The following is a 25097-nucleotide window of genomic DNA, read 5'->3' on the forward strand; positions in this document are numbered from 1 at the left end:
CTGGCGTTTTCGAAACATAATAACATAAAGTACTGCAGAAAATACGTGGCATTCCGAAAAACTCTTAGAAAAATGTAGAAAATTACACAATCGGAAGCTTCATAAATTGTACTCTTCAACAAATAGGCCTATTCTTCTTTACGGGCTCTAAAACCTTTTGTTTGTCTGGCCTCCTCCATGTTTTCGTAACAGTACATGTTTCAGGGATGGGTCGTGAGCACCACGTCCAACCCCCAACCTGGAGAATAAGGTACTGCGCTTTGTCTCGTTCCTACCCTATGATATGTCAGGCATGGATGGCTCTCCCAGGAGCTTACGCTCCCGCCAGCATAGCTCGCCAGGTAACTGGGGCAAGCAGCCCTCGAGAAAGAAATAGGCTTATTACTAGGATGAGTTAAGTCAAGGAGAATGAGATGGGTGGGTAATGTAGGGCGCAGGGGAAATATGAACGAATACAAAGATTTAACAGGGAAATCTGGCAGGAAACGGTCACGTGGAACTAGAAAGAATATGATGTGAGGCTACGGGCCGATTCTACTGGCTTACTATTTTCTTGGGGTGGGGTGAAACTGAATCCACTTGGTACGTCAGCCACTACTGGCACATTTGACGATGAGTGTAGAGCAGTCGGTGGAATGAGAATTGGCAGGGGAAACCAGAGTATTCGGAGAAAACCAGGCCAATACCACTTCATCAACCACAAATCCCACATGATTTGGGCTGGGCTCGAGCCCGGGCCGCCACAGTGGACAGTCGGCGACTAACCGCCTGAGTTATGGCACGGCCCTTTCTACTGGCTTAAACAAGCATTCTGTGGTGAGATATCCTGAACATCATAATGAACCACTGATATGTTGGGATTTTGGACTTTTTCCATTGTCCTGGTTTTTAAGATAACAAATAAAAACACGACGTTTCGGAAACTGGATCTGTTTCCGTCCTCAGGTGAAGGAAAACACCTATTCAGTTGGGTCCCTTAGAAAGAGCTAGCCTCAATCACTGGACGCTCTTTCTAAGGGACCCAACTGAATAGGTGTTTTCCTTCACCTGAGGACGGAAACAGATCCAGTTTCCGAAACGTCGTGTTTTTATTTGTTATCTTAAAAACCAGGACGATGGATAAAGTCCAAAATCCCAACATATCAGTGTGTTATACACCATCGTCAGAATCCTATAGTAACTAATCATAATGAACCTCTGCGTTTAACCCAAGGCGGGGAATTCCTCGATCAGAGGAGAGAATATCTGTTGCCATACAGTTGGTACAATTGCAGAATCCATGCAATGGTAACTACTGACTCCATAACAATCGGATTACGAGCTTTCGCTTCACGCAGTGTATATCACTAATGCAATATTACTGTACTGTTCCTGTACTGAAGCGCTGCTTGTACCACTTATGATCTACTGCAGACCTTACAGAAGTTTAAGAGCTCTATCTTCTGGGATCTAACGCCATGTTATTCGTTGGAAGTCAACCGACGTTTCGGAGGAGTTTGTCGCCTCATTGTTTAGGGTTTAAGGATAAGATAAGCAAGCAACAGGCAGGAAGCAGGGAGCAAGCAGACGTTATATGATATGAGAGAACTCTTCGTAATCTCTTACTCTCTCCTGAAAACCAAGTGAGTTTAGGAAAAGGGTTAGGAAAGTGATAAATAGGGCGAAGTGAAGGTGGGGTGGAAATCAGCAAAAAAGAAATGCAGTGAAGTTAAGTGAAGCGAAGCGAAGTGGAAAGTTTTAAAGATGGGAGATTAGGTAAGTGTAGTAAAGTGAAATGAAGGGAAATGAGAACATACATTACGTATTCATTGCTGTTAGTTTATTATATATTATGTTAATTTTCTACTAATGCTGTGCTTTTCTACTAATGTTTATATGTGTTATTCGTCTGTTGTCTTATTGTAGTACCACTGCCACCGGATGAAAAACCATTTGCAGTTAGATAATAATAATAATAATAATTCAATTCAATTCTTTATTATTTATGTGCCGAGTCAACAGCCGCAAGGCCAATTACAGACAGAGCACAGTGTAGATAAAAGTAATTACATTATAGACAAACACATTATAAAGTCGAAGACAAATTACAGGCAAGCACTGGGGAAAACACGATAATATAGACAAGCAAACAAACAAATGATAATAATAGCAATAATAATTATTTCATTAACATAAATCTAAGTGTTATTAAGAAGTGAGAAATGAAACATATAGATATTTAATTAAGAAATGAAAAGTATAGATTTTCAGAGGATAATAATAATAATTCCTTTTGTTTTATTGTACATGCAAATAATAATACTAATAATTATAGCATATTTAAAAATCATTTGGGGAGAACATTTCTGGCTCAGAATACGTCAACATCCCTGCATATGACATTAGCAGCTGCTGCACATCTAGCAGAGGGACAATTTTTAGATGAGGAGCTAACATTGAACAATGCAAAATATCTGATATACCGAGCAGGAACTCTGAGACCAACAATTTCCAGAACAGAAGGGCAGAATTTCGAGCCAAAATAAACTTGAATAAGAAAGAGAGCATCAAGGCGACGTCTCCTAGTACGTAAAGTATGCAATTCTAACTCCTCAAGAGCAAGAAAATAGCTGTAATGAACCTGAGGAAAGAAACGATTAAAACAAAGGGCCGCAAACCTCTGCTGGATGCGTTCCAGCTTGTTGGCATCAGTTGACGTAATCGAATTCCAGACTACGGACTCATATTCAAGCTTAAATCTATCTAATGCAGTGTACAATATGGGCGTACAGTCTACGGATGAGAAATTGAAAGTAATGTTACGAACTAGACCCAACAGTTTAGCACAGTGAGAGAAAATGTAATTGACCTGGTCATGGAAATATAGCTTAGCATCAATAAACACTCCCAGGTATTTTATAGTATTGACGATTGACAAAGTTTATAATCATAGATATGTACGCTGGTTTTCCTGGAGAAGGAAAATAATAACCAATGCCGTGAGATCCTCGCATCCATGACAGATCCCATTTCACACGCGTCGGGATTCTCGATTATCTTGAACATTGTAAGTACACAGGACGACGCGTAAACGCTGTTCGGTTGTCTGTAAATGGCGTCCGTGCCTTCCAAAAGGACCAACAAATTCTGCACGCATGCGCGCCAGAGTGACCACAGCGCTGCAGCGGCAATATTTGTAAACGGATCTTGCTTTGAGGATAAGTCTTGTAATTATGTAACCAGCAAGTTCTACCGAGGCACCGGCACGTGATTACATGCTGTTATACACAAATGTGTTATACCGTATTTTTCATAAACGGTATTTCGCTTTCTCTTCGTGACGGCTGTATAACTTGTTTGTGTTTGTTTGTTACTTAGTCTATATGGGAAAATGGCGGCCCTTTAAAACTCAGCAGTTATTACATGCACAACCTGCTTTAACGCTTAAGAAGCCTCTCATTTGTTTTGTAGCTCGAGTTTATACTTAGTGTCTGTATGAATCTCCAAGTGAACAGCAATAAGAGGTTCGTCTTTGCAAAGGAGATGCAGTGTGTTTTCTGTAAGATGGAATCTGAATTTTTAAAATTAGTTTTGTACGAGCTTCAATCTTCGAAGTGTTAATAATGATATTCAGTAAAATTAAAAACCGAATACAGCCACATTTTTAAAAACTCAAAGTTGATAAAATGAACTCTAGATGAAGAAATCCGTAAAAACTGTCAGCATTGCTACGAATGTTAAGTTCCACTTCATTTGCCCGAGCAATAAAAGTGGGATATAAACTCCACTTCCATAAAATATTTTTATTTTTTTTCATGGAGGCTCAAACGTCACTTAAGCACTCCACATTTATGACAGAGAAAAGACAGAATTATATTTCGGATGCGAAGGTGCTTCCTGGCTCAGTATAATCGTGGTTACGACGCGGAAGATAAAAGTTCACGCTATCCGACGCTGGTGACAGCAAGTGAACGACTGTCCGTCCACCAGTCGCGCGGCAGAGGGTCAGTTTTTTTGTTTATACTATGACTGTCTTTTTATAATCTGCGGAGAATAATGTAAAACACAATGAAACAGTTCCCTCCCCTGCTCAGACACATTACTTGCTAAGTTTCATAATAATAATAATAATAATAATAATAATAATAATTACTGGATGAGTGGGGGGTACGAGGTAGCGTAGTTTGTTGAGGCACTGTGCTACAAGCCGGAAGGTCGCGGGATCAAGTCCAGATGAGGTGGATTATTTCAATTGACCTAATGCTTCCAGCCGCACAAAGGCCCTGGTGTGGGCTCAGCCTCTAACATGAATGAATACCAGGAATCTTCCTGGGAGGTAAACTGTGGCCGGCGCGTAAGGCTCGCAACCTTAGCGCCATTTGTGAGCTGATTGTCTAGAAAACGTGGAAGTCTCGGCGTCTCACAACGCTATGGGACTCCACGGCCTATTACAGGGATAGCGTTACCTTTTTCTTTTATCGTTAACTATAATTCACATTGATGGGCACGGTAACGAGATGATAAATAAGGCTGTAATATGTAGAAGATACTGAAGAAAATGGCTAAAAGCTTAAAGTTTCTTATTTATATATTTATATTTAGTGCATCGCATTTGCCGGTGCACGTTACATTTCAGCCCTGAGCGTTAGAGTACTGGAAAACATGAAAAATTGGGGGGGGGGGCTGGGGGTAAGTATAACTAATTTGAAACCTAGCAGATTTTCTATCTGCCTAAGTTAGGTCAATTTATTGCCTATTATCTACTGAATGAAGTCACAAACATTTCTTGACAGCTCAAGGTCCATGCGAGCACAATTTCGATGCAAAAATTGACGTACTTCTTCCGCATTCGAATCGCATCATTCAGTTGCTTGAGCAATGGGCCTAGCCGTTGCTCTTCATTTAGACAGACGACCAGCTCAGATACGCGGAACTATCTTGCAAGAAGCTGCTACTATTTTGACATGAATATGTTAGGAACAGGGGGTCTGAACTTCTCAGTCAGTAATTCGATTATTTCATTGTAATTAAAGTGAAGATAACGTACTGTGATTGTACAGATTCGGTTAAAATGGGATTAGCAAGATCAGCATCGTTGAAAACAGTCAGTGGAGCGAGGCAAGAAAGTGTTCTTTCACCAATCTTGTATAATTCCGTGATGGATGAAACTGCTAATAAAATTAAAGTAGAAAACAAAAGACCAGATATGAAAACGTTAATACTTGCAAACACTCTGTTGATGTGGGGGGAAAACGTACAGGGTACTGAAGAGGAACTGAATCAAGGGAAATTTATTTTAAAGAAATCCGTATTGAGAACTGATATGGTGCCTGTCACACTAACACTATGGGCAGAATTGTTAAACAAGTCGACAGATCAAAACAACAATCTATAAGGCGGGCATACATTTTAAACTGATACCTGTACGAATATATAACGCCGAAACAGAGACCCTTACAAAGAAGGATAGGAGCTGTAACCGTTCCACTGCTACGCAATTTTTTTAGGTAATCAACTTTATAAATTTGAAAGCTTAATTGTTAAAATGAAATGCAGTGAACAAGGGTAGTGAAACATGGTCAATTCTTGTATGTAAGAGAAAGCGATTTCTCAAGCTTACAACAAGAGACAGGAAGACACCCTTCAAAGGTTTATTAGTGAGAGCTGCGTTAAAGAATAGAGTAAAGAAATCCTTTGTAAATTCATACTTGGCAGTTTGTACATGCCATAATTTAAAAAGAGTGAAGTTTTTAGGGCCCAAGCGACGCGTAAGCATTTGTCACTTTCTGACAGAAATACGTTGGAGTCAAAAATCCTTAAACGCTTGTAAGCTTTAAGCGGAGTGGAGGAATATCTAATTAAGATACTCCTATTTTTCAAAATTAGCCAATCACTAAAATTTAAGGGTGTGACAGAGCAGTGACGCTGGTGAAAGCTGGAATTGAAGGTTTGAGGAAGCGTCATGTTTTAGCATCATTCTGCAAACGGGAGTAGGAGGAATCAGACGTAAATTCTGAAACCAAGGGTCGTGAGAAATAGACGTAAAGTCTGCAAACGGGAGGTGAAAGAAATAGACGTAAATTCGGAAACCAGGGGTCGTGAGAAACAGACGTAAATTCGGAAACCGGGAGGTGATAGAAACAGATGTAAATTCGGAAACTGGGAGTCGTTAGAATTAGCAACAAGAAAGAAGAACCTACTAGAAGTGGCGACCCAGCGTGTGAGAAAGAAGAAGGAAAATGTAGGAGGTGGAGAAAAGGGCGGTAAGAGAGAAGTGGCGCTCAAAGTGTGAGCACCAAGAGCAAGGAGGAGAAGAGGGCGGTAAGAGAGCAAAATGTAAATAATGAATGAAAAGTATCGAGGGAAAACAAGAAAGGACAGAATTTAAAACTATTTTTAGATAAATAATTCATAATTTGATGACAAAGTTATAACAGAAATGATTACAGTGGTTAGCCACGTAGAAAGAAAGGAGATAACATGGTTATTGAGGACAACACAATTAATAATTAGAATGATCAAGTCAAGGACGATGTGATGGATAGAACATGTAGAACGCATGAGGGGAGAATATGGATGCGTATATGATTTTGGTGGTAAAGCGAGAATAAAAGAGACCACTAGGAAAACCTGGACGTAGGCGGAAAATAATATTAAAATGGATCTTAGATACGATGGGGTTGTATGCACTCGACTATTCCGGCTCAGGACAGGGAACAAAGCATGGCTCTTGTTAACACGGTAATGAACGTTCGGATTCGATAATTTGTTGCAAAATTGTTGAGTAACTGAGCGAATGACGTCTTCTCAAGAAATCCACTGTTCCATGGAATTAGTGTAATATTTTCGGAGGCTTACAATGTATTTCAGCTGCATCTAAACTCACACGCATAGTGAAGCTAACGCTAGTGAAAATGACGACTGGAGGTCGCAGTCCTACAACGACACAATGTTATCGCGTGTAGGCATTTTAACTGTGCAGAAAGAGTAGCGCTTGTACAGACGAACAAGCCTTGATGTGTCTGAAGTCAGCACACACATAGACGATACATGGAGAAACCTGAATTTGTGTAACATACAGGTATTACTCTTCCAGTAGATGTCTCTAGCTTGATACAAAGGAATTAAAACATAAACTTTAACATGTTAGTATAAGAAGAAAGTCGTCTTCTTGGATGTGACGCCGTGTAGATCTTGTGTCAACCGACGTTTCGGAGGAACGTGTCTCCATCTTCAGGGTAGAAGGAAAAAGGAAATCCGCGAGCGAGGAACCAGCGTGAGCACGTGCTGACAGCACCTCGCTCGCGGATTTTCTTTTTCCTTCTACCCTGAAAACGGAGGAGATACGTTCCTCCGAAACGTCGGTTAACACAATATCTACATGGCGCCAAATCCCAGAAGACGGCTTTCTTCATAGTCACCGCCGTGAAAACCACAAATATTGCAAGTTAGTGTAAGTAAGGTTCTGTGAAGTTCACGTAGTTTCATGCTCAGAATCTGAAATATTCAGCTATGCATAACACATTTATAGGAATTACGAGCTGGAATCGAATATATAATATATATACGAGGACATCTAAATTGTACGAACAGACTTGGTCCTATGGGAAATCATGTCGGCTTTTCAAGTCACTGCTTGTACAATATTATAACTTTGTGTTCCGATTGGCACTTTCAGCTGGAGATGAGCTTTACAGAGGAGGCTGAACTAGAAATGCTACAATTTATCTGCATGAAACTGACAGGTCACGATCAGCGTGACTTTGACGGAAAGAACAAGAATTATACCATGATATAATTTTGAAAATACTGAAGCAAAATTGAGTAAATAGCTACCAAAATATAATCTCATACAGATTGAATATGTTACTGAAGAGTGAGCCTGGATTAGCACTGACAGAGAACTATTCTGGTAAATACGAACTAAGATACTTACGTATGTATTATAATGCATGTAGCCTATGTGTATATACATATTTATACATGAGTGAATGTATGTGCAGGAGGTGGACAAAATAATGAAAACACTAAGAAGCTGAGGAACAGAATTTGTATTAGCTACATTGAAGGGCCTTCAATTGACAACACTGAACACTTCCGTTTGTTTACAATTTGCAGCGCTCGTGTCAGTGCATTAGTGATTGTGTTGAGTGACAGTCCGCGTGAAAGAACCGGAAAATGGGAGATTTGTCCAATTTAGAAAGAGGACAGATCGTTGATGCGCGTTCAGCTGGAATATTTGTGACAAAAACTGTTACATCATTAAGTGTATCAAGGGTGACAGTTTATAAGGTTATGTCGGCATACATGAATCGAGGGAGCACATCAGTGAAGAACAGGGAGCGAAAATGAGCACTGACAGAAAGTGATCGTCGTAAACTGAGCAGGATAATTTCGAAAAATCACAGAACTACTGCAGCACAGGTGAACTGCTGCAGAACTGACTATTTATCCTGAAGATCCTGTTTCCACCAAACTGTCGGACGTGAGGTTTTCAAATCCAATATCCTCTTCCCAAAGCGAAACACAAGGGATGTTCTGTGGTTTGTCCAGCCATATCGTGATACAGTATTCTGTTCGTCCCGTTATTGCCCTTCATGGCCGAATTACTGCAAGGGAGTGAGTGGACAGCTGGATAATCAGGTGCACCCCATAATCCAGAAGTTATTTCCGAACAACGATACAGTTTTCCATAAGGAGAGTACCCCCATTCATACCGCTGCAACTGTTCAGTCATGGTTCGAAAAGCATGAAGGTGAACTTCAATATTTTTCCTGACAAGCACAATCATCAGATTTGGAAATACGAACTGAACAATTCTGGTCACTTTTGGAGACTGGAGTGAGGAACAGATTCCCACCTCCAACATGTCTAAAGCAACTTGAAGATGTTCTTCAAGAAGAATGGTATAAAATTCAGCTAGAGACTGTTCAAAAATTGAATACTCCATTTAAAAAAATATTGCGGTTATACTGAAGTCAAAAAAGATGGCGCAACGCCATATTAATAAAGGCATGTGAACAGTATTTGTAGTAAGTTTTGAGGTTTTCACGGCGATGTCTATGAAGAAAATAGTCTTCTGGGATCTGGCGCCGTGTATTCTTTGTTTCAGCCGACGTTTCGGAGGAACGTATCGCCTCCATCTTCAGGGCAGGTGAATTGCAGGACGAGAATAAAAATTTCATAATAATGAAAATTATGATTTGTATTCTTTGCCAAAAATTATGACGTTCATCAAACCAAGAAGAATAAATTGGGAACGGTATGAAGAAAGGGTGCGGAACTGAGAAATGCGTACCAAATTTTAGTCAGTAAACCTATAAGGAAAAGTCAACTTGAGAGATCTGCGCATATGACGGAGGATAGTATTAAAATGGATTTTTTTAAATTATAGGATGAAAACTGTATTTATCTTGTTCAGGATAGCGAATTTTGGTGTGCTATATCTACGCGGCAATATAACTTTTGGTTCCATAAAATAAATACTCATTTTGAAGAGGTTCTCAAAAGCGATTCTGTCCATAGAGTAGGTTGATACATTTTATTACTTTAAAATTATATTTAAATTATTCCCTTCACTGAAGCATCTTAAATTCCGAGGTCTTCTCCCCGTCAGATAAAATTAATTGATCGAATTAAAGTTTGTCATCTCTTACTCTGACAGCAAGTTCATATCTCGGATAGTTTCGTCAGGAAGAGGCGCTATTCATCTCTAACAAGGCGAAATATTCTACGAAATACGGACTTCAGTTCACAGTCCCACAACGTCTTCTGCAAACATACTCAGCTGGGTTGCCAATTTAATCCGCTTAATGAGAGATGAAATCTCTTTTGTTACAGACACAGAAGTAAACAGAAACCTGAGAGCGTATATTGATCTCCTGAGATAAAATACGAAGAATGTAACGGCGGAGAAGAATGTTCAGCCATTTTGCAAACACTTGAGAGCGTTACTTCTGTAGTTATTTTTGAATTCTCACTCTCTTCTCGCTTTGAAAACATGTATTCAAGTAAAAAGTTCAACTATCCCCGTAACAGACCGTGGCTATCCATAGGGTATGTGAGACGTCGAGGCTCCCACACTTTCTAGACAATCGGCTCACAGATGGCTGTAAGGTTGTCAGCCCTACGCGCCGGGCCCCCTTTACCTCCCAGGAAGATTCGTAGTACTCATTTCTGTTAAGAGAATGAGTCGACCTCAAGGCCATAGTGCGGCTGGAAGGATTAGGTAAACTGAAAAAAATTGAGCTCATCGGGACTTGAACTGGCAAACTTCTGACATGTTCACAATCCTAATGTTCTGGGTTATGTAGTTCTTGTTATCTTTCCACATCTTAGTTTGTTCGTTTGTTTATTTTTCTGCATTAATGTGTACTTCCTCCAGTGCTTGCCTGTAATTTGTCTTTGACTTCATGCTGTGTTTGTCCATAATGTAATTACCTGTATCTGCACTGTGCCCTGTCTGTAATTGGTCTTGTGGCTGTTGACTCGGCACGTAGATATTGAAGAATTGAATTGTATTTAACTATACATCCATAAAGTATGTGTGAGGTGTTTCTATCTTTCTGGAGTCGTCTCAAGTACACCATTAGCTGTTAATTAAAATTATGAAACTAAATCGCCAATCACTGGAACTCCAGGAAGTCGTCAGATTCCCAGCAACTCACAAGGCAAGCTCATTCTACAAAGAGGCGTTACTTCCACCAAACCCCACAAGCACTACTAGCACTGACTTCCTGTGTCACCTGAAACTAAGTTCAAAGGAGGCACTAACAGCCATCTCCTACAAACACAAGGGGCCGCTTTCAAATCTCAGACTTTAAAACCTACGCTAGCCTAACGAATGAATCAGTCATACACAGTATCTGCTGGTAAGGAAAGTAGGCGACTAGTTCTTCCCAGAACTTCTTGTTTACTATTCAACGACGCTTTCGAAAGCTCAGATTATATAGCGTAGAATTACAGGAAAATTAGCGACTAATGAATCAGAAATATTTGGTAATTTGTGGTACTGTCCCAATATTTGCCTTAAGGAACTGAAAAAATTCACGAGAAATTTCGGTCGGGATTGTCGGGCCGAGATTTGAAACTAAGGACTCCCCGATGCAAAGCAGGAGTGCCAGCTACTACACCACGAAGTTTGGTTGAAAGCACGCCTATCTGGTGACAGACAGATATCCCAGGGGCTATTTTTGTATATTTAACTCTGACTGAGTGGGTCAGTTAGCCTGGGGAAACTAATATGGCGTGTTGCGTGGCTGTTGAAATTCAAATAACGTTTCGGTTGCATCTGGCTGACATCAATGCCAAGGAAGGTCAATATGACGCAGTTCTGCTTCTCATTATTTCTGTAGTTATCGTGATCATGAGCGAAATGTCAGTGGGTTATTAACTTTCATGTTTGTCAAGCGTATGACAGGACGCAACTCCAGTATTTTTTCAATGCGATTTGATATTATGAAATTCGCGGAAAGTAAACATCCCATTAGTTTGGATGACGATCCAGCTATATGGCGGAAGGCAAGCGTTGAAACATATATCATGATGTTTCTTTTTCAATGGGGTACTTCTGCCTTTCCATTTCTTTACTAACATATAAGCCTTCAGCACTAGTATTCTTCCCCAAATACTATAATTAGATTGACCGAGTCAAGGAGGACTAGATAGGCAGGGCATGTAGCACGCGTGAGGGGGGGGGAATTCAGAAGGAAAGAAACAACTCAGAAGACATAGGCATAGATGGGTAGATAATAACAGATCTCAGCGAAATAGAATGGAGTGGTATGGACTGGATTCATCTGGCTCAGGATAGGGACCAGTGGATGGCTCTTGTGAGCAATATAATGAACCTTTGGATTCCACAAAATGTTGGGAACCTCTCGAGTAACTTAGCCAATGGTGGCGTCTTAAGAAGGATTCAACACCAGGGAGGTAGTTGGTTATGCATTTGGACGAAAAATTTAATTTTGAAATTCTTTGGAACGTGTACTACAACAGTTTGCTGGAGATAACATTAACGCTATGATACAGAAAATGCATATGTTTATCTTCCGTCCTGCACTGCTCTAGGTTCCTTTTCAGGTCTAAGCTTATCTTTTGCCACCAAGGCATAGCACAACATTAGTCTGTGGACAGAGATTTCCTGTAGGCGCGCAGGACAGATGCGCATAAAGGCTACAGAAGAAGCAGCCGCGGACCGCCCTGCCTTCCAATTTGGAAGCTGGTCATGGGATTAAAAACATCGTTATCATCCTTATGGGATAGGCCACTGGCCTCTTCCAAACCAAGGCAACTGAGAAGACCATCCCTTCCTTGTTCTGCCCAAGTCTCTTCTTCCTCTAGGAGAGTAATCAAGACGATCTGACTACATAATATCACTGAAGGTTTCGAACTTGTGAGTGTGGACTCTATTTAATTGGCGGGGTCTAGAGAAAACGGAAATAAGCCTCCGGACGGCATTAAAGCGGGAAATTTCCCATGCAGAAGATCAGCATGATATGATGATTCTTCGTGGTTCCCTGTAACGTTTTAGTCCATACAGTTCAGTTTTTACTCCACAGATGGCGCAGGGACAAAATGGGTTCACAAATTCTCCATTTAATACTATGAGTTGGTTTTCATGGTTTGTTGACTAGGTTTGTTGCATAAAATTTTCCACCTCCCCTTCCATCTTAGTTCAACATCTGTGAATGATTTATCAAAAATTTATTGCATATTTGCCTGTTACCTCCTTCGACATAGCCTGGTTTCAGATGTTTATACAGCCCTGGTTATACCCGCGTGGAGGCGGGTTTGAATACCTCCACCGTAGCCCTGTGAGTCGCAGGAGGCAACGAAAAATGAATCCAGTGCCTGGGGATATAACTAAACTACCTTGTGCCTGGGGGGTATCAAAACCGGCACCTGTACCCGGAACTGTGAATGACTGCACTGGCGAAGGCCAGCAGCAATTGTAAACGACAGACCCAGCTTCTCGTCAAACAGGATGTTACATTAGGGCTATGACCGCAAGATTTCAGTTGAAAACAAAATATTGCTGTCCATGAGTCTCAAGGGGCTTGGCACCAAGACGAACTCACTGGCGGTAAACCGTCTGTCGTAAAGTAATTCTGACTCTGATGGGTTGTTAGCTCTGACTGAGGGACCCAATAGAATAGGAGCTAACACTCGCCTGAGGACGGAAACAGATTCGGTTTCCGAAACATTGTGTTCTCTAGTTTTTGGAATACCAGACAATGGACAAAGTTAAGAAAACAGTAAATCTGAGAAGAAACACTATTTCAAGTATTTCAAGAAGGACCATTTGTTACTCACTTTTTGTGAGCCTCATTGTTCTGGAGCCCTCTTTGGCAGACAGTAAGCCGTTGCATGTGGCGTCCCCCGACTGGGCCACGTCGTAGGTGGAGCGTCTCTCCCGACCTTGTCCCTGGCTGCGCTCGTAGACGAAGCAGCGGTAGCGGTCCTCATCACTGTGGGCCATGGCATGATGCAGCTTTCCCACCAGATAGCGTGTCGAGCCATCCTTCCATGAGGCCAGGCACACCAGTTCTTCCACTAATAACAGACAATGATATTTATTACGTCATGTGACACGTACTGTTTATATTTTCCACTTAGAGTTTAATAACGAAGAAGGGATATCTCAGTCTATATATTCTACTACCAACAGGGCCAAGATATTGTGAAGTGTATACCAATTGCTAGGCAAAGGGTCGGCAAACACACGCACACACAACAGGACGTATATTGCTAGGCAACGAAACAGTAAACACGCATTCTTGACAACAGAAGGTGTTTCACGTGGGGTCCGTGCAAAGTGGTTATAAGAAGTGGTGGGCAGGACAGTAGTAGAAGCAGCACTGAGTATACAACAGTAGCGACAGAGCAGTCGAATAGAACAGTCAGTTGTATTCTGGAATTATGTCAAGTTCTGAAGATGACAATCGAAGATTATTGAGAAGAAATGGCAAGGAAAGTACTAGGGAGTGTAACAGAAGACTTCACGGGTGATTTGAAGTTACAGTGAGACTGTGATAAATCCATTGCCAGGATATGGGTAGTGAAGACCGAGAATCCAAGTGCGTGTGCAACGATGAGCTGGAAAGTGTGTAGACTAGCGATAGAGTTAAATTGCCTGTAGTCCCGAACTGTGTGAATGTACGAGTATAAGGTGCAATAAATCCAATCATCGAATCCAAACCTAGTTTAGAAGTCACAATATTTATCTCTACCCCACAGCGTCCAGATATACTCTGGAGCCCTCTCAGCCTCTAATCGAATTACTACCAGGACCTCTTTCTCCGGGGGTAAAGCCGCCAGAGCCTGAACTGGCCAATCACCTCCATCTAGTATTGAAGTCAAGAATGGTGGAGCTATACCTCCGCTACCCATACATACTCATGGTATGGTGCTTAATTATTTTTTATTGCTAGTGGGGTGGAACTAAGTCCCTTGTACTGCGGTCACTTCTGGCCTATTGTGTCAGCCCCAGATGATAGGTGAGGGTGATTGTAGAGCAATTGGTGGAAAGAAGATGGCAGGGGAAACCAAAGCACTTGGAGGAAACCTACCCCAGCACCANTTGTCCACCACAAATCCCACTTGACCAGACCCGGGATCGAACCCGGGCCGCCGCGGTGGGAAACCAGCGACTAACCGTTTGAGCTATGGCGCGGCCCTGCTTAATTAAATAATAATTGAGGAAGCTTTACCTTTCACAAGATTTAATGTTATTTTATTGTGCAATTACGACAGAAAGAGAGAATTTCTTTGGTAGGGGGGAGCTTTCATTATTACCACAATTTTGACATAATGGGAAATCATAGTTTTGATAATGTGGACAAAACGAAGCGAATACAAACTGTTTAACATCTAACAGCAACCACATTTGACAATCTTAAGTAACTAGCAATTGAAGAATGCAATGATCTGACACCAAAAATAAATCTGTAAACGTGTTGCAAAATATATCACATATATTGGCATATTTCGCTTCTTATAACACATGTCTGCGATAACCTATATCAGTCCATAACGTGTCTGATGTGCTTAGAAAATCACCAGACGGAAGCTTAGACTGCACTATGACAACCTCCATGCAGACACGCGTGTATTCGTTCCTGCTTTGTAACTGTCACATCGAATAAACTCGATCACCATGAAACAGTCGTAAGTAATCACGTGATTGGAACAGAACAAAACCGATGTTCCAGCAAGCTATAAGTGTGGAAAATGTTCAGAAACCTACCCGAGCATTCATCTCTAACTAAAGTTCTGAAAAACATACGTAATACGATAAAAATACAAACGAGTAAATCCTGTACTCCAAACATAAATGAATGTTCACACTCACGAACGCACGCAAGAGCGTGCGTTGCTGTTGTTGCTACAATGTACTATAACTTAACATTCAATTTTGGATAATCTTGTCCTACCTCTCTCTGTTTGTACACTGAAGCTTCTTTTTATTGCTAGTGGGGTGGGACTAAGTCCCTTGTACTGCAGCCACTTCTGGCCTACTGTACCAGCCCCAGATGATAGGTGAGGGTGATTGTGGAGCAATTGGTGGAATGAAGATTGGCAGGGGAACCGAAGTACCAGGAGAAATCTGCCCCAGCGCCACTTTGTCCACCACAAATCCCACTTGACCAGACCCGGGATCGAACCCGGGCCGCCGCGGTGGGAAACCAGCGATTAACGGCTTGAGCTACGGCGCGGCCTACACACTGAACCTTACAGTCCTATCGTATCCGAATTGTGGGCTACGTCGCGGCCTCCATAAAAACAACCACCCCGCCACTCTCCTATCTTATTGAATTAACATTGCAAACACCAGTTATCATGTCCTTCAAATATCGCCTACGTAGTTTAAAAAAATCGGTCAGATACAGTTTATATTAATTGAATTATACATAGATTTAATGTAAGTGGGTCTATAATTCTTCCAAGAAACGTCTCAACATATATTTCACAATAAAATTTCCAGATATTACAAGTCGGAAGGTGGCGGGTTCAAATACCGATGAGGTCATTGGATTTTTTTCAATTGCCCTAATCCTTCCGGCCGCACTATGGCCCTGGGGTTCACTCAGCCTGTAACAGAAATGAGTACCAGGAATTAAATAAATAATTTTCCTGGGGAGTAAAGCGCGGCCGGCGCGTAAGGCTGACAACCTTACCGCCATCTTTGAGCCGATTGTCTAGATAATGTGGGTCCCTCAACGTCTCACAACCCTATGGGCCTTCACGGCCTGGTACAGGATAGCTTTAGTTTACTTTTACCTTTACTTTATCAGTATTAACAATAAACTCTTAATTACCGGGTTTTTGTACTTCTGTATCTGTTTGCGTCGTCAGGGGAGGGGGTGCGGAACATCTGTTCCGTCCATTACAAAACGCTAACCTCCAGGTCCAGTAATTGCGGTTTTTTTTCCTTGGCACTACAGCCCCAGTGGGCCTAGGCCTACCTCCATGAAATCCTCCGTTCACTTCGGTTTTTCTAGGTCTTACACATTCGGTAGGACTCCTTGGGCAGTTGATCAGCTCGTCGCAAGGCCTCTACCTGTACACAAACACTGAAAATCGCACACACAAAAACTAAACATCCATGCCCTGAGTGGGATTCGAACCCACGATCCCGGTTTCCAAACGAGCGAAGACAGTACATGCCGGTAATTGTGGTTAGTTTCCGAAAAGTTTTCTTTAGAACGCCAGATAATGAACGAACTCCAAAAATCTAGCAATCCAAAGCAAGTTGTTAAAACTAATAGCTGGAACTTTTATTGTAAGATGAGGAAGATGGGGATTACTATTATTTCTATGGTTCTATAGCACTTTGTTGGACGTTAGCCTCTTTTGTCTCAGCTTCCTGATTCTATACACAGACGACGGGAGTCCTTAGACAGGGTTGGATTCGAACCCACGATTCAAACGTTCGAGCGAACGAAAACAGTTAATGCCTTGGACTGCACGGCCACTGTCATCGGTACTGAATTATTACGAGTTCAATCTGTTAATAATGAAAATTAGAAGTGGCTCGTTCTTCCTGTCTTAATACAAAACGACCCATAACAACGTTACAATGCAAGAGTCAGCTTTAAAACTCGGAGAATAATATTTCGATTTTATTTCGAACTATCGTACTTGTACTGTGTACACGACAATTCGTCTGTAATTCACTAATTCTAGAGGACATGTAATATTAAATAAGCTGTCATATGAAGAAAGCAGTCTTCTGGGATTTGGCACCGTGTATATGTGGTGTTAACCGACGTTTCGGAGGAACGTATCGCCTCCATCTTCAGGGTAGAAGAAAAAATATAAGAAATCTGCAAGCGAAGAGNTGAATCACATTCAGTGTAGGATTTCTTTATAGAATTTTTCTTGATTCTAGATATAAAATATTTTTACTGCCTAAGGTTGCAATTACAGTAGAAACAACTGCTCAAAGCGGTGGTTGTACACGCTTCATTCAAGTAATATTTTAAAGAAACAACTTTGTTATTTTCCTTTGAAGCAAGAAAAAATATGTGAAATAAGAGTACGCACACAGTCACAAGATCTGGATTCGTGGAAGAGGCACGTTTACATTTCACGAGCTGCTTTGAAATTATTAGCAGCGAAACTGGCAACTGCTAAGTTTTACCGCAAGTGAAATTTTTCTTCTTCTAATTTTCTAATTTTGGAACAATGTTTTACTTCTGAGACAACCACAGAGAAGAAATAATTGCGGCAAAAGTTAGTTAAGAAAGGTAAATTGTCCCTGTGCTTAACTAATTAAGCACTACGCCATGAACGCGTATGGGGGACTGGATCTACAGATCCACAGTTTCTTAACCTCGGCACTCTCTGAAAGTGAGTGGTCAGCTTTACGCCCCTCCTAATTTGCTCCAGGGGGAAGATCCCACGGTACCCATTGAATAGGAGGCTGGATGGGCCCCAGAGCTGATCTGGAGGATATCGAGAACAGAAAATTCTGACCCTACTGGGACTCGAACTCCGACCCCCTCAGTAGTCAAGCCCGTAGGCAGTCGCTATACCGACTGCGCTGCCCCGGCAAACAATCATTTCGGCAAGAGAAAGTTAAATTACTAGGCACGTATGATCTCTACAATTTCGGGAGATTTTGCCAGGCATTTATTTAGAAGCTGAACAAAATGGGATTATAACTGGGAGAAACGTCGGCCCAAAATGAAGATTGGCAGGGGAAACCGAAGTACTCGGAGAAAACCCGCCCCACTGCCACTTTGTCCACCACAAATCCCACTTAACCAGACTCGGGATCGAACCCGGACCGCCGCGGTGGAAAGCCAGCGACTAACGGCTTGAGCTATGGCGCTGCCCTCTGGTCGTGTGTTACTTCTTGTACCGTATCCCTCTGCATGACCAGTATTAATGTGGGTCTATCTCCCTGTCTCTCTTTGACTCCACAGCCCTTGTGGATCTTGGCCGCTTTTCAGTTTCTTAATATAAACACAGAAGAGATGACTCCTTGGACGGGGGATCAGCCATTCCCAAGGCCGCTACCTACACACAGAACAACACAAATAGGACATAACCGCCAACAGACATCCATGCCTATAGTGGGATTCAAACCCACGATCTCAGTGTTCGAGAGTGCGAAAAATGGTTCATGCCTCAGACTGCGCGGTCGTTGTAATCGGCTTAATATGGATCTAGTTTGATTAAACGCTAAGAAGAAAAGTCCTAGCATTTCTTAAGGTTAGATCGTTTTCTTTCAGCCCACATAACTTTCTATTAAATACAAATACCTTCTTCTTCTTCTTCTTGGTCTATTCAACAACGCTTTCTCAGCAGCAGACTACATGGCGTCGGATAGTAGAGAGATATACAAATGGTGAATGGGAAGCATCTGGAAGGAAGCAGTCGTGCACCAATTGGGATAGTATCCTGACACTTGCCTCTAGGGCTTAAAGAAAACCACAAGGATAGCTGGTGTTCCGAACAAGGTATAATAATAAAATAAATAAAATCTGGAGCCTTAACTCTAACTAACCTGTTTTGTACACTAGAGCTGTCAATATACAACAGGGCAGGTAACTGTTATAGCGCACTGAGCGGCCTCCATAGTCTAGGGGTAACGTTCCCACCTCGTGACTCAAGGTATGCGGGTTCAAACCCGGCAGAGGTCGTGGAATTTTTAAGGGCGGAAAAATTCAGGGAACAAGTCCTCCGGGAGGGACTTTAAGCCGTGGGTCCCGTGTCGTAGCTTTACGGCACGTAAAAGAACCTCATGTCCTAAGGGGACCTCTGAGACAAATTCAGTACATTTCCCGCCCAACAGTAGTCTCTAACGCCTCTGGTAGATGGGGGAAGCATCGAGATACCGCTGAGCCAGTAGAGGCCGAACTCGCTGGCTGAGTCGGGACTGATGGCACGCACCAGTACCGGTAGGGAATAGAGACTGGTAGAATATCACAGGGGGACGCACAATGGACCAACAGTTGGTGTAAGTGCATGGGGAAACCCACCTTCTCCAATACAATACAATACACTGCCTGAGCCTAAGCCTACTGTTAAAATTCAATAAAATCAATATAAATACAGTCTTTGTCCATTATACACACAGCAGAATGTGGCTACATACAGGTATCATGACGGCCTCAGATGTACAGCTTAATGCATCCGACCCAGCAACTCTGCTCTATTGTTATACGTAAGAGAACCGAAGCGATGTCACATGAAAAGAGGGAAATTTAAATTTCGGACGCGTTCGAAAGAGATCGGCTTTGACTTTCAGTTCAAAATATCCATACATCAGTCATTAACTTGTCTGAATATCCGAACTGTGGAAACGCGTGTACATTTGAATTACCTTTAAGAGTCGGTTATATGTGGTACAGTCATTAAGTTCGTGGAATGTGGTTTTATCGCATCATATTACAAGGTATTCACATACACTTACACAGATCCACATCGGCCCTCAAAATAGTTGCCGTTGGCCGCTATGCAAGTCTGCCAACGTTGATATAGCTGCCGAAAACATTGCTGAAACATATTGGCAGTAAATTCCCGTACGACGCTTTACGGCCATTCCACGAACTTATTGACTGTGACAGTATTTCATATTTGAATTGCAGTTGCGTCTTGTGGACCATGGCTTTATAATAATAATAATAATAATTTAATTCGTGTTTATTTACGTGCATACTTAACAGCACAGAGGCCAATTTTCTTTGACTAACATAGGTACTTACGCGACGGAATTAGAACGCTACTTTGAAGTAATTTCGCCACAGTTTATTGTGTCCTTTCCTTCATGACACAGAATTCAACCTCGAAACAGCATTTTGACCACATCAAATGTGTGCCTTTTTCTGCGTTGGGCCACAGAGCGTGTACCTGTGGGTTAACGTAAAGGACTTGGAGTATCTGAGCTCTCAAACTTTGTGATTACTCGGACTTCCCTTCCCTCTTAAGTTTTAATTAACTTCTCACCCCTGCAGACTCGACGGCAGGTCACCCTTTAGGTACTTTCACGGGATTTGATTACATAGAATCAAAACAAACCAAACAGATGGATATGGTACCACAACAATGAAGTGACCGCTCAATTTGCGGATCTTCTGTTAGCTGCTTTCTCTCTGTCATCACGTGACGGCGTGGTTACACCGCACTTATCTTTCCCAGAGTTGTTTTTTTTTGTATGAAAGGAACTCTTGTTCGCTTAATTCAAAACAAGACGTAACTTCTGTGACTGAGTGAGTGAAATAACTTCCGATACAGGGAAATTTCAATGTAAATAACAAACACAGCAAACAATAAAACTTTCCAAGTAAAGGAACGGCAAAGAAAATTAATATAATTATATTTTATTTCTTCTGTTAAACAAGTTAGTGGTTCCCAACGTACCAGCATTACTTTTTTAATATTGTTAATGCATGGAGATGAAGTATGAAAATGCTGTATATGTACCTCATGTCATTTCATATTGCAATTCTTAGTTTTGTAGTTTAGTCACGAAAATGAGAACAAGAATTGTATGTATATTTCACGCAAGAAACATGTTCTTGTGCCATTTAAGCAAAATGGCTAAGGCAAGGATTTATCATGGACGTAGAACTCGAAGGCTCCGTTTGATTTAATAAGGGCGAAACAATTGACCAGTTTCGGCAATTATATAGCGAGACCCAAAATTCAGTCGACTGGTTAGTAAAGTGTACACTAAAATACGTTAAAATTTCATTATTATTTATTGAATTTATATAAAATTGTTCGAAATGAGATCCTCCATGTTCAGTGCATAACTCACAACGATGTGATACAGTTCTACAAATTGGCGTCCATTGTTTATCTTCCATCAAAATTGCAACACTTTTACATTCTACACTTCGACGCTACATGTTTCGGCCTCAAACGGCTAATAAAGACAACGCCACACGCTGTGGAGGAAGCACACACAAACCAGGAGCATATGGCAGTCAAAAACTGAAAGTAGACCACGAACGTGAGGGGCAAGCTGCCGAGAAAAACACCTTGATACATTTACGAAAATGACGACGCCCCGGGTGAGGTGATATAATATGCAACAGAAATTTTAAAGGACTTTATCTCGTATTGCTTAAGAAGACTACAACGTGTGATTTTAACACGAATTAGAACAGTGTAGCATTTTTAACACAGTTTTAGTAAAATATCTGTAACATAAAGATACCTGAAGATGGCCGTTTGAGGCCGAAACTTGTAGTGTTGAAGTGTAGAATATAAAAGTGTTTCAATTTTGATGGAAGATAAACAATGAACGCTAATTTGAACAATTGCAATGGCATGCTGTACTACGTAATCATTCTACAAATTGACTAGTAGCTTTATATCTGAACATTCTTGTCAATACGAGAGAATATTGTAGCGTGTAGAGCCGTTACTATGCATTGACTTCGAGATAAGCATATAAATTAGAGTCGTTTCTAGACAACGGCTCGGTAAACGCGTTCCCACGTCAACGGACACGAACGCAACAATGGTACGGTAGCAGAGATTGTGAATTCTACGTCATCCGTGCAAAGAGGTTATAAGCGAGACGAGGTTGAGAGCTTAGTCAGTAAATAACAGGCTTAAACCTGGCAGCCGTCAAATTTAAGACCGTTCAAGTGACTATGCTACCGTTGTAGCATAAGTGACGTAAGATAGGCATGTTCTGCTTTACAAAGCCTGTAATGACAGAGAACTTGTATATAGTGCAAAAGGAATAATTTTCAATGACATGCTCTATGTGCGATAACGTACAACTGACGAAAGACCACGCATGTTCATAAGGGCCAAACCCATCTTTTCGTCAGAGAGGATGTTACATAAGGACAATGACCGCAAGTGTTCAGTTGAAAATAACTACTGGTCGTGAGTCTCAAGCGGTTTATCGCCAAGACGAACTGATTGGCGGTAAACAGCCATTTGCGAAGTGACTTTGACTTTGACTTTGAGCTTAGTCAGTTAATACTCAGGCGGTGAAGAGAAGACCAGGAGGTTAGTGTCAAATGTCCACGAGATAGTTGCAAGAATTCTCAGTTGAAAGTCTGGCTGTCAAGAGAAGACTTTATGTGTGATATGTGAAACGTGTAATTCAGTGAGACTATTATAGTTCCTGTGTTAAAATCCATTGCTAGGAAATAGCTAGTGGAGGTTATAATAGACTGAGGACACTAGTCTGTGTGTAATTGATCTGTAAAGTGTAGTTACGAGCCGTGAGTGTTATATGTGGGAAGAGAAGACTTTATGTGTGATATTTGGAACGTGTAATTCAGTGAGACTATTATAGTTCCTGTGTTAAAATCCGTTGCTAGGAAATAGCTAGTGGAGGTTATAATAGACTGAGGACACTAGTCTGTGTGTAATTGATCTGTAAAGTGTAGTTACGAGCCGTGAGTGTTATATGTGGTCAACAGAGTTAGCAATCCAAGACCCGTCTGCAGTCACTTATCCACGCTGCAATATTTCAGGTTAACTGACTTTCGAGTTCCTCCATATAACGAAGAATCTTATGACCTGCACAGGTGACCTAGTTTTGTTGAGATAATCAAGTCACGGAGGATACGATGGGCTGAGAATATGGTTGTGGTGGGATGCACATGAATTCATACAGAATTCTGGTGGGGAACTTTGTCGAAAAAATTTTACTCCGAATTCCATTGAGATGGAGTGAAAACGTGAACAGGAAGCTTAGGAATACAGCGGCAAGGGTCGAAGGTCGATAAACTGACTTGATGTATTGTCCAGTGACTGGTTTTGGCATTCTCGGCGTTCAATCTCCGGGTCCTGATAGCAGTGCTTTTCAGTTATGTTGCTGGATGCTTTATCTCAGTATCTTGTATGGGTGCAACATTTGCACTGGGACATTCAACTTCCGTGTAGTCACATTCTGTTGAGTGTGCAACAGCATCAGTTTCTTCTCACAATCAACAAACATTTTTATTAACAGTAAAATGGTATTTTATTAATTTGGGTGTTACGATGTTTGAAGTTCCATTATCAGGCCTTAAATAAAATTTATTAGTTCAATAATGTCCGTACAGGGTCTGAGACACACCTAGCCTCCTGTCCAAGATGAACCGGGGTATTTTTCTCTGGGGGTAAAGCGGCTGGAACGTGAAGCTAACAATTAAGTTCCACCTTTTGTCGAAGTCAAGAATCGTGGATCTACATCTGAACTCTCAAATACGTCTCAATGGCGTGGTTTTTAATCATAGATACAAATTCGGTTTTTTAGCAAAGTAAGGTAAAAGTAATTTTTTTAAAAAGGTAAAAAAGGATAAATTGTCCTTGTGCTTAACTAATTAAGTACTATGCCATGAAGATTTATGGGGAATCTTGTTATATAGCCGCGGCACGGTTCACGGAGGAAACACAGTTATATTGTAAGAACCGTTGCGTAACCTGGCGACTGGTCACAGAGAACCCCGTTCCTACTGTTGCTCGGGGCGGACGACATAGAAAACACAGCCTCATCTATAGTTGCGTAACACAGCAACGGACTGTTTACCAAGAATCGATCTTCGTGGGAACTTGTTTACCAAAACATTTCCTAGCAATGTGTGTACATGTAACAATATTATTTGCCTCTGATTCTCCCGTTCTCCCGCTTTCATTGCGCCTGCGTAAAATGCAATATATGTATCCTACAGTTTTGAGCCGTGTATGAGAATACGGACTTTGATGGATTTTGTGCCGTTTCCTTGAGTCTAAACATCAAAGTAAACTTAAACTCAGAAAGCAAAGTAAAACATTTGTGCACGTTAATTACAAACACACGTTTTGCCAGTACGGCAGGTCGCGGAGATAAACGTGACAGTGCATCATGAGTGTCACTTCAGAGTACTAAATGAATTCTGTTTCTTCATGTCCTCTTGTTTTACGTCAAACAAAATTTAGAAATTATTATTACTTCGTGTGTAAGCCATTGGTTATAAGGACTGATATTACAATTAAAACAATTTACTTTTATGTGTGACATGTAATTAGAAATCCCTTAATTCAGCTAATATTACAACCAGCACACAGCACAATGGCTTTCACGGTTACGAAACCATGAGAGTGGCAACAGATAAGCGAGCTATTCTGTTCGGCTGGGTGACGATGGGTAGTTAAGGGCTGAGTCATGGCTACAAGGTGCAGAGAAATTCTGTCATATAATTTCATTACCCTTTAAGTATCGGACAGTGCATACTGTCGAATAGTATGACAGATGGACGAAGAATTGGAAAGCATTTCGATGGATGCGGCACTGATCTAACTGAGGTACCTTGCCGGCATTTGCCTAGAGAGTATGAGGAAAACCACGAAAAACCTCAGTCAGGAGAGTCGATGCTCCGGGGGAGATTAGAACCGAGCGCCTCACTAATACATGTCTAAAACATTACGGCAAAAACACCAACGTACTCGATCTGACGTTCTATTACTGCAGTAACTCTGCATTCCGCCCACAGAGTGCATTTGTGTGTTTCGTACGGTTCTCACAATAAAAGGCGATTATTTCCTTGAACAGTGTTAACCGGTTGATTTCGTAGCCGAGATGTAAAGTATCTCTTGTGAGGTAGGAACTGAATTTTATGAATTATTTAGAAGAAATTCAGGCTTTAAAGTTGGCTCCTAGAGCAGGAAGAATA

The 25097-nt window shown here is 41.4% G+C and overlaps 1 protein-coding gene across 1 annotated transcript in view; it reads right to left on the reverse strand.

Annotated features, from left to right (window-relative positions):
• LOC111872357 overlaps window positions 1–25097 on the reverse strand; it is an 870691-nt gene that overhangs the window by 84677 nt on the left and 760917 nt on the right. The window contains exon 6 of the mRNA XM_023866150.2: window positions 13294–13533. Coding sequence (XP_023721918.1) covers window positions 13294–13533 — 240 coding nt within the window. The remainder of the gene's footprint in view (window positions 1–13293; window positions 13534–25097) is intronic.

The sequence above is a fragment of the Cryptotermes secundus genome, unplaced genomic scaffold (assembly GCF_002891405.2).
Source record: "Cryptotermes secundus unplaced genomic scaffold, Csec_1.0 scaffold144, whole genome shotgun sequence".
Taxonomy (NCBI): Eukaryota; Metazoa; Arthropoda; class Insecta; order Blattodea; family Kalotermitidae; genus Cryptotermes; species Cryptotermes secundus.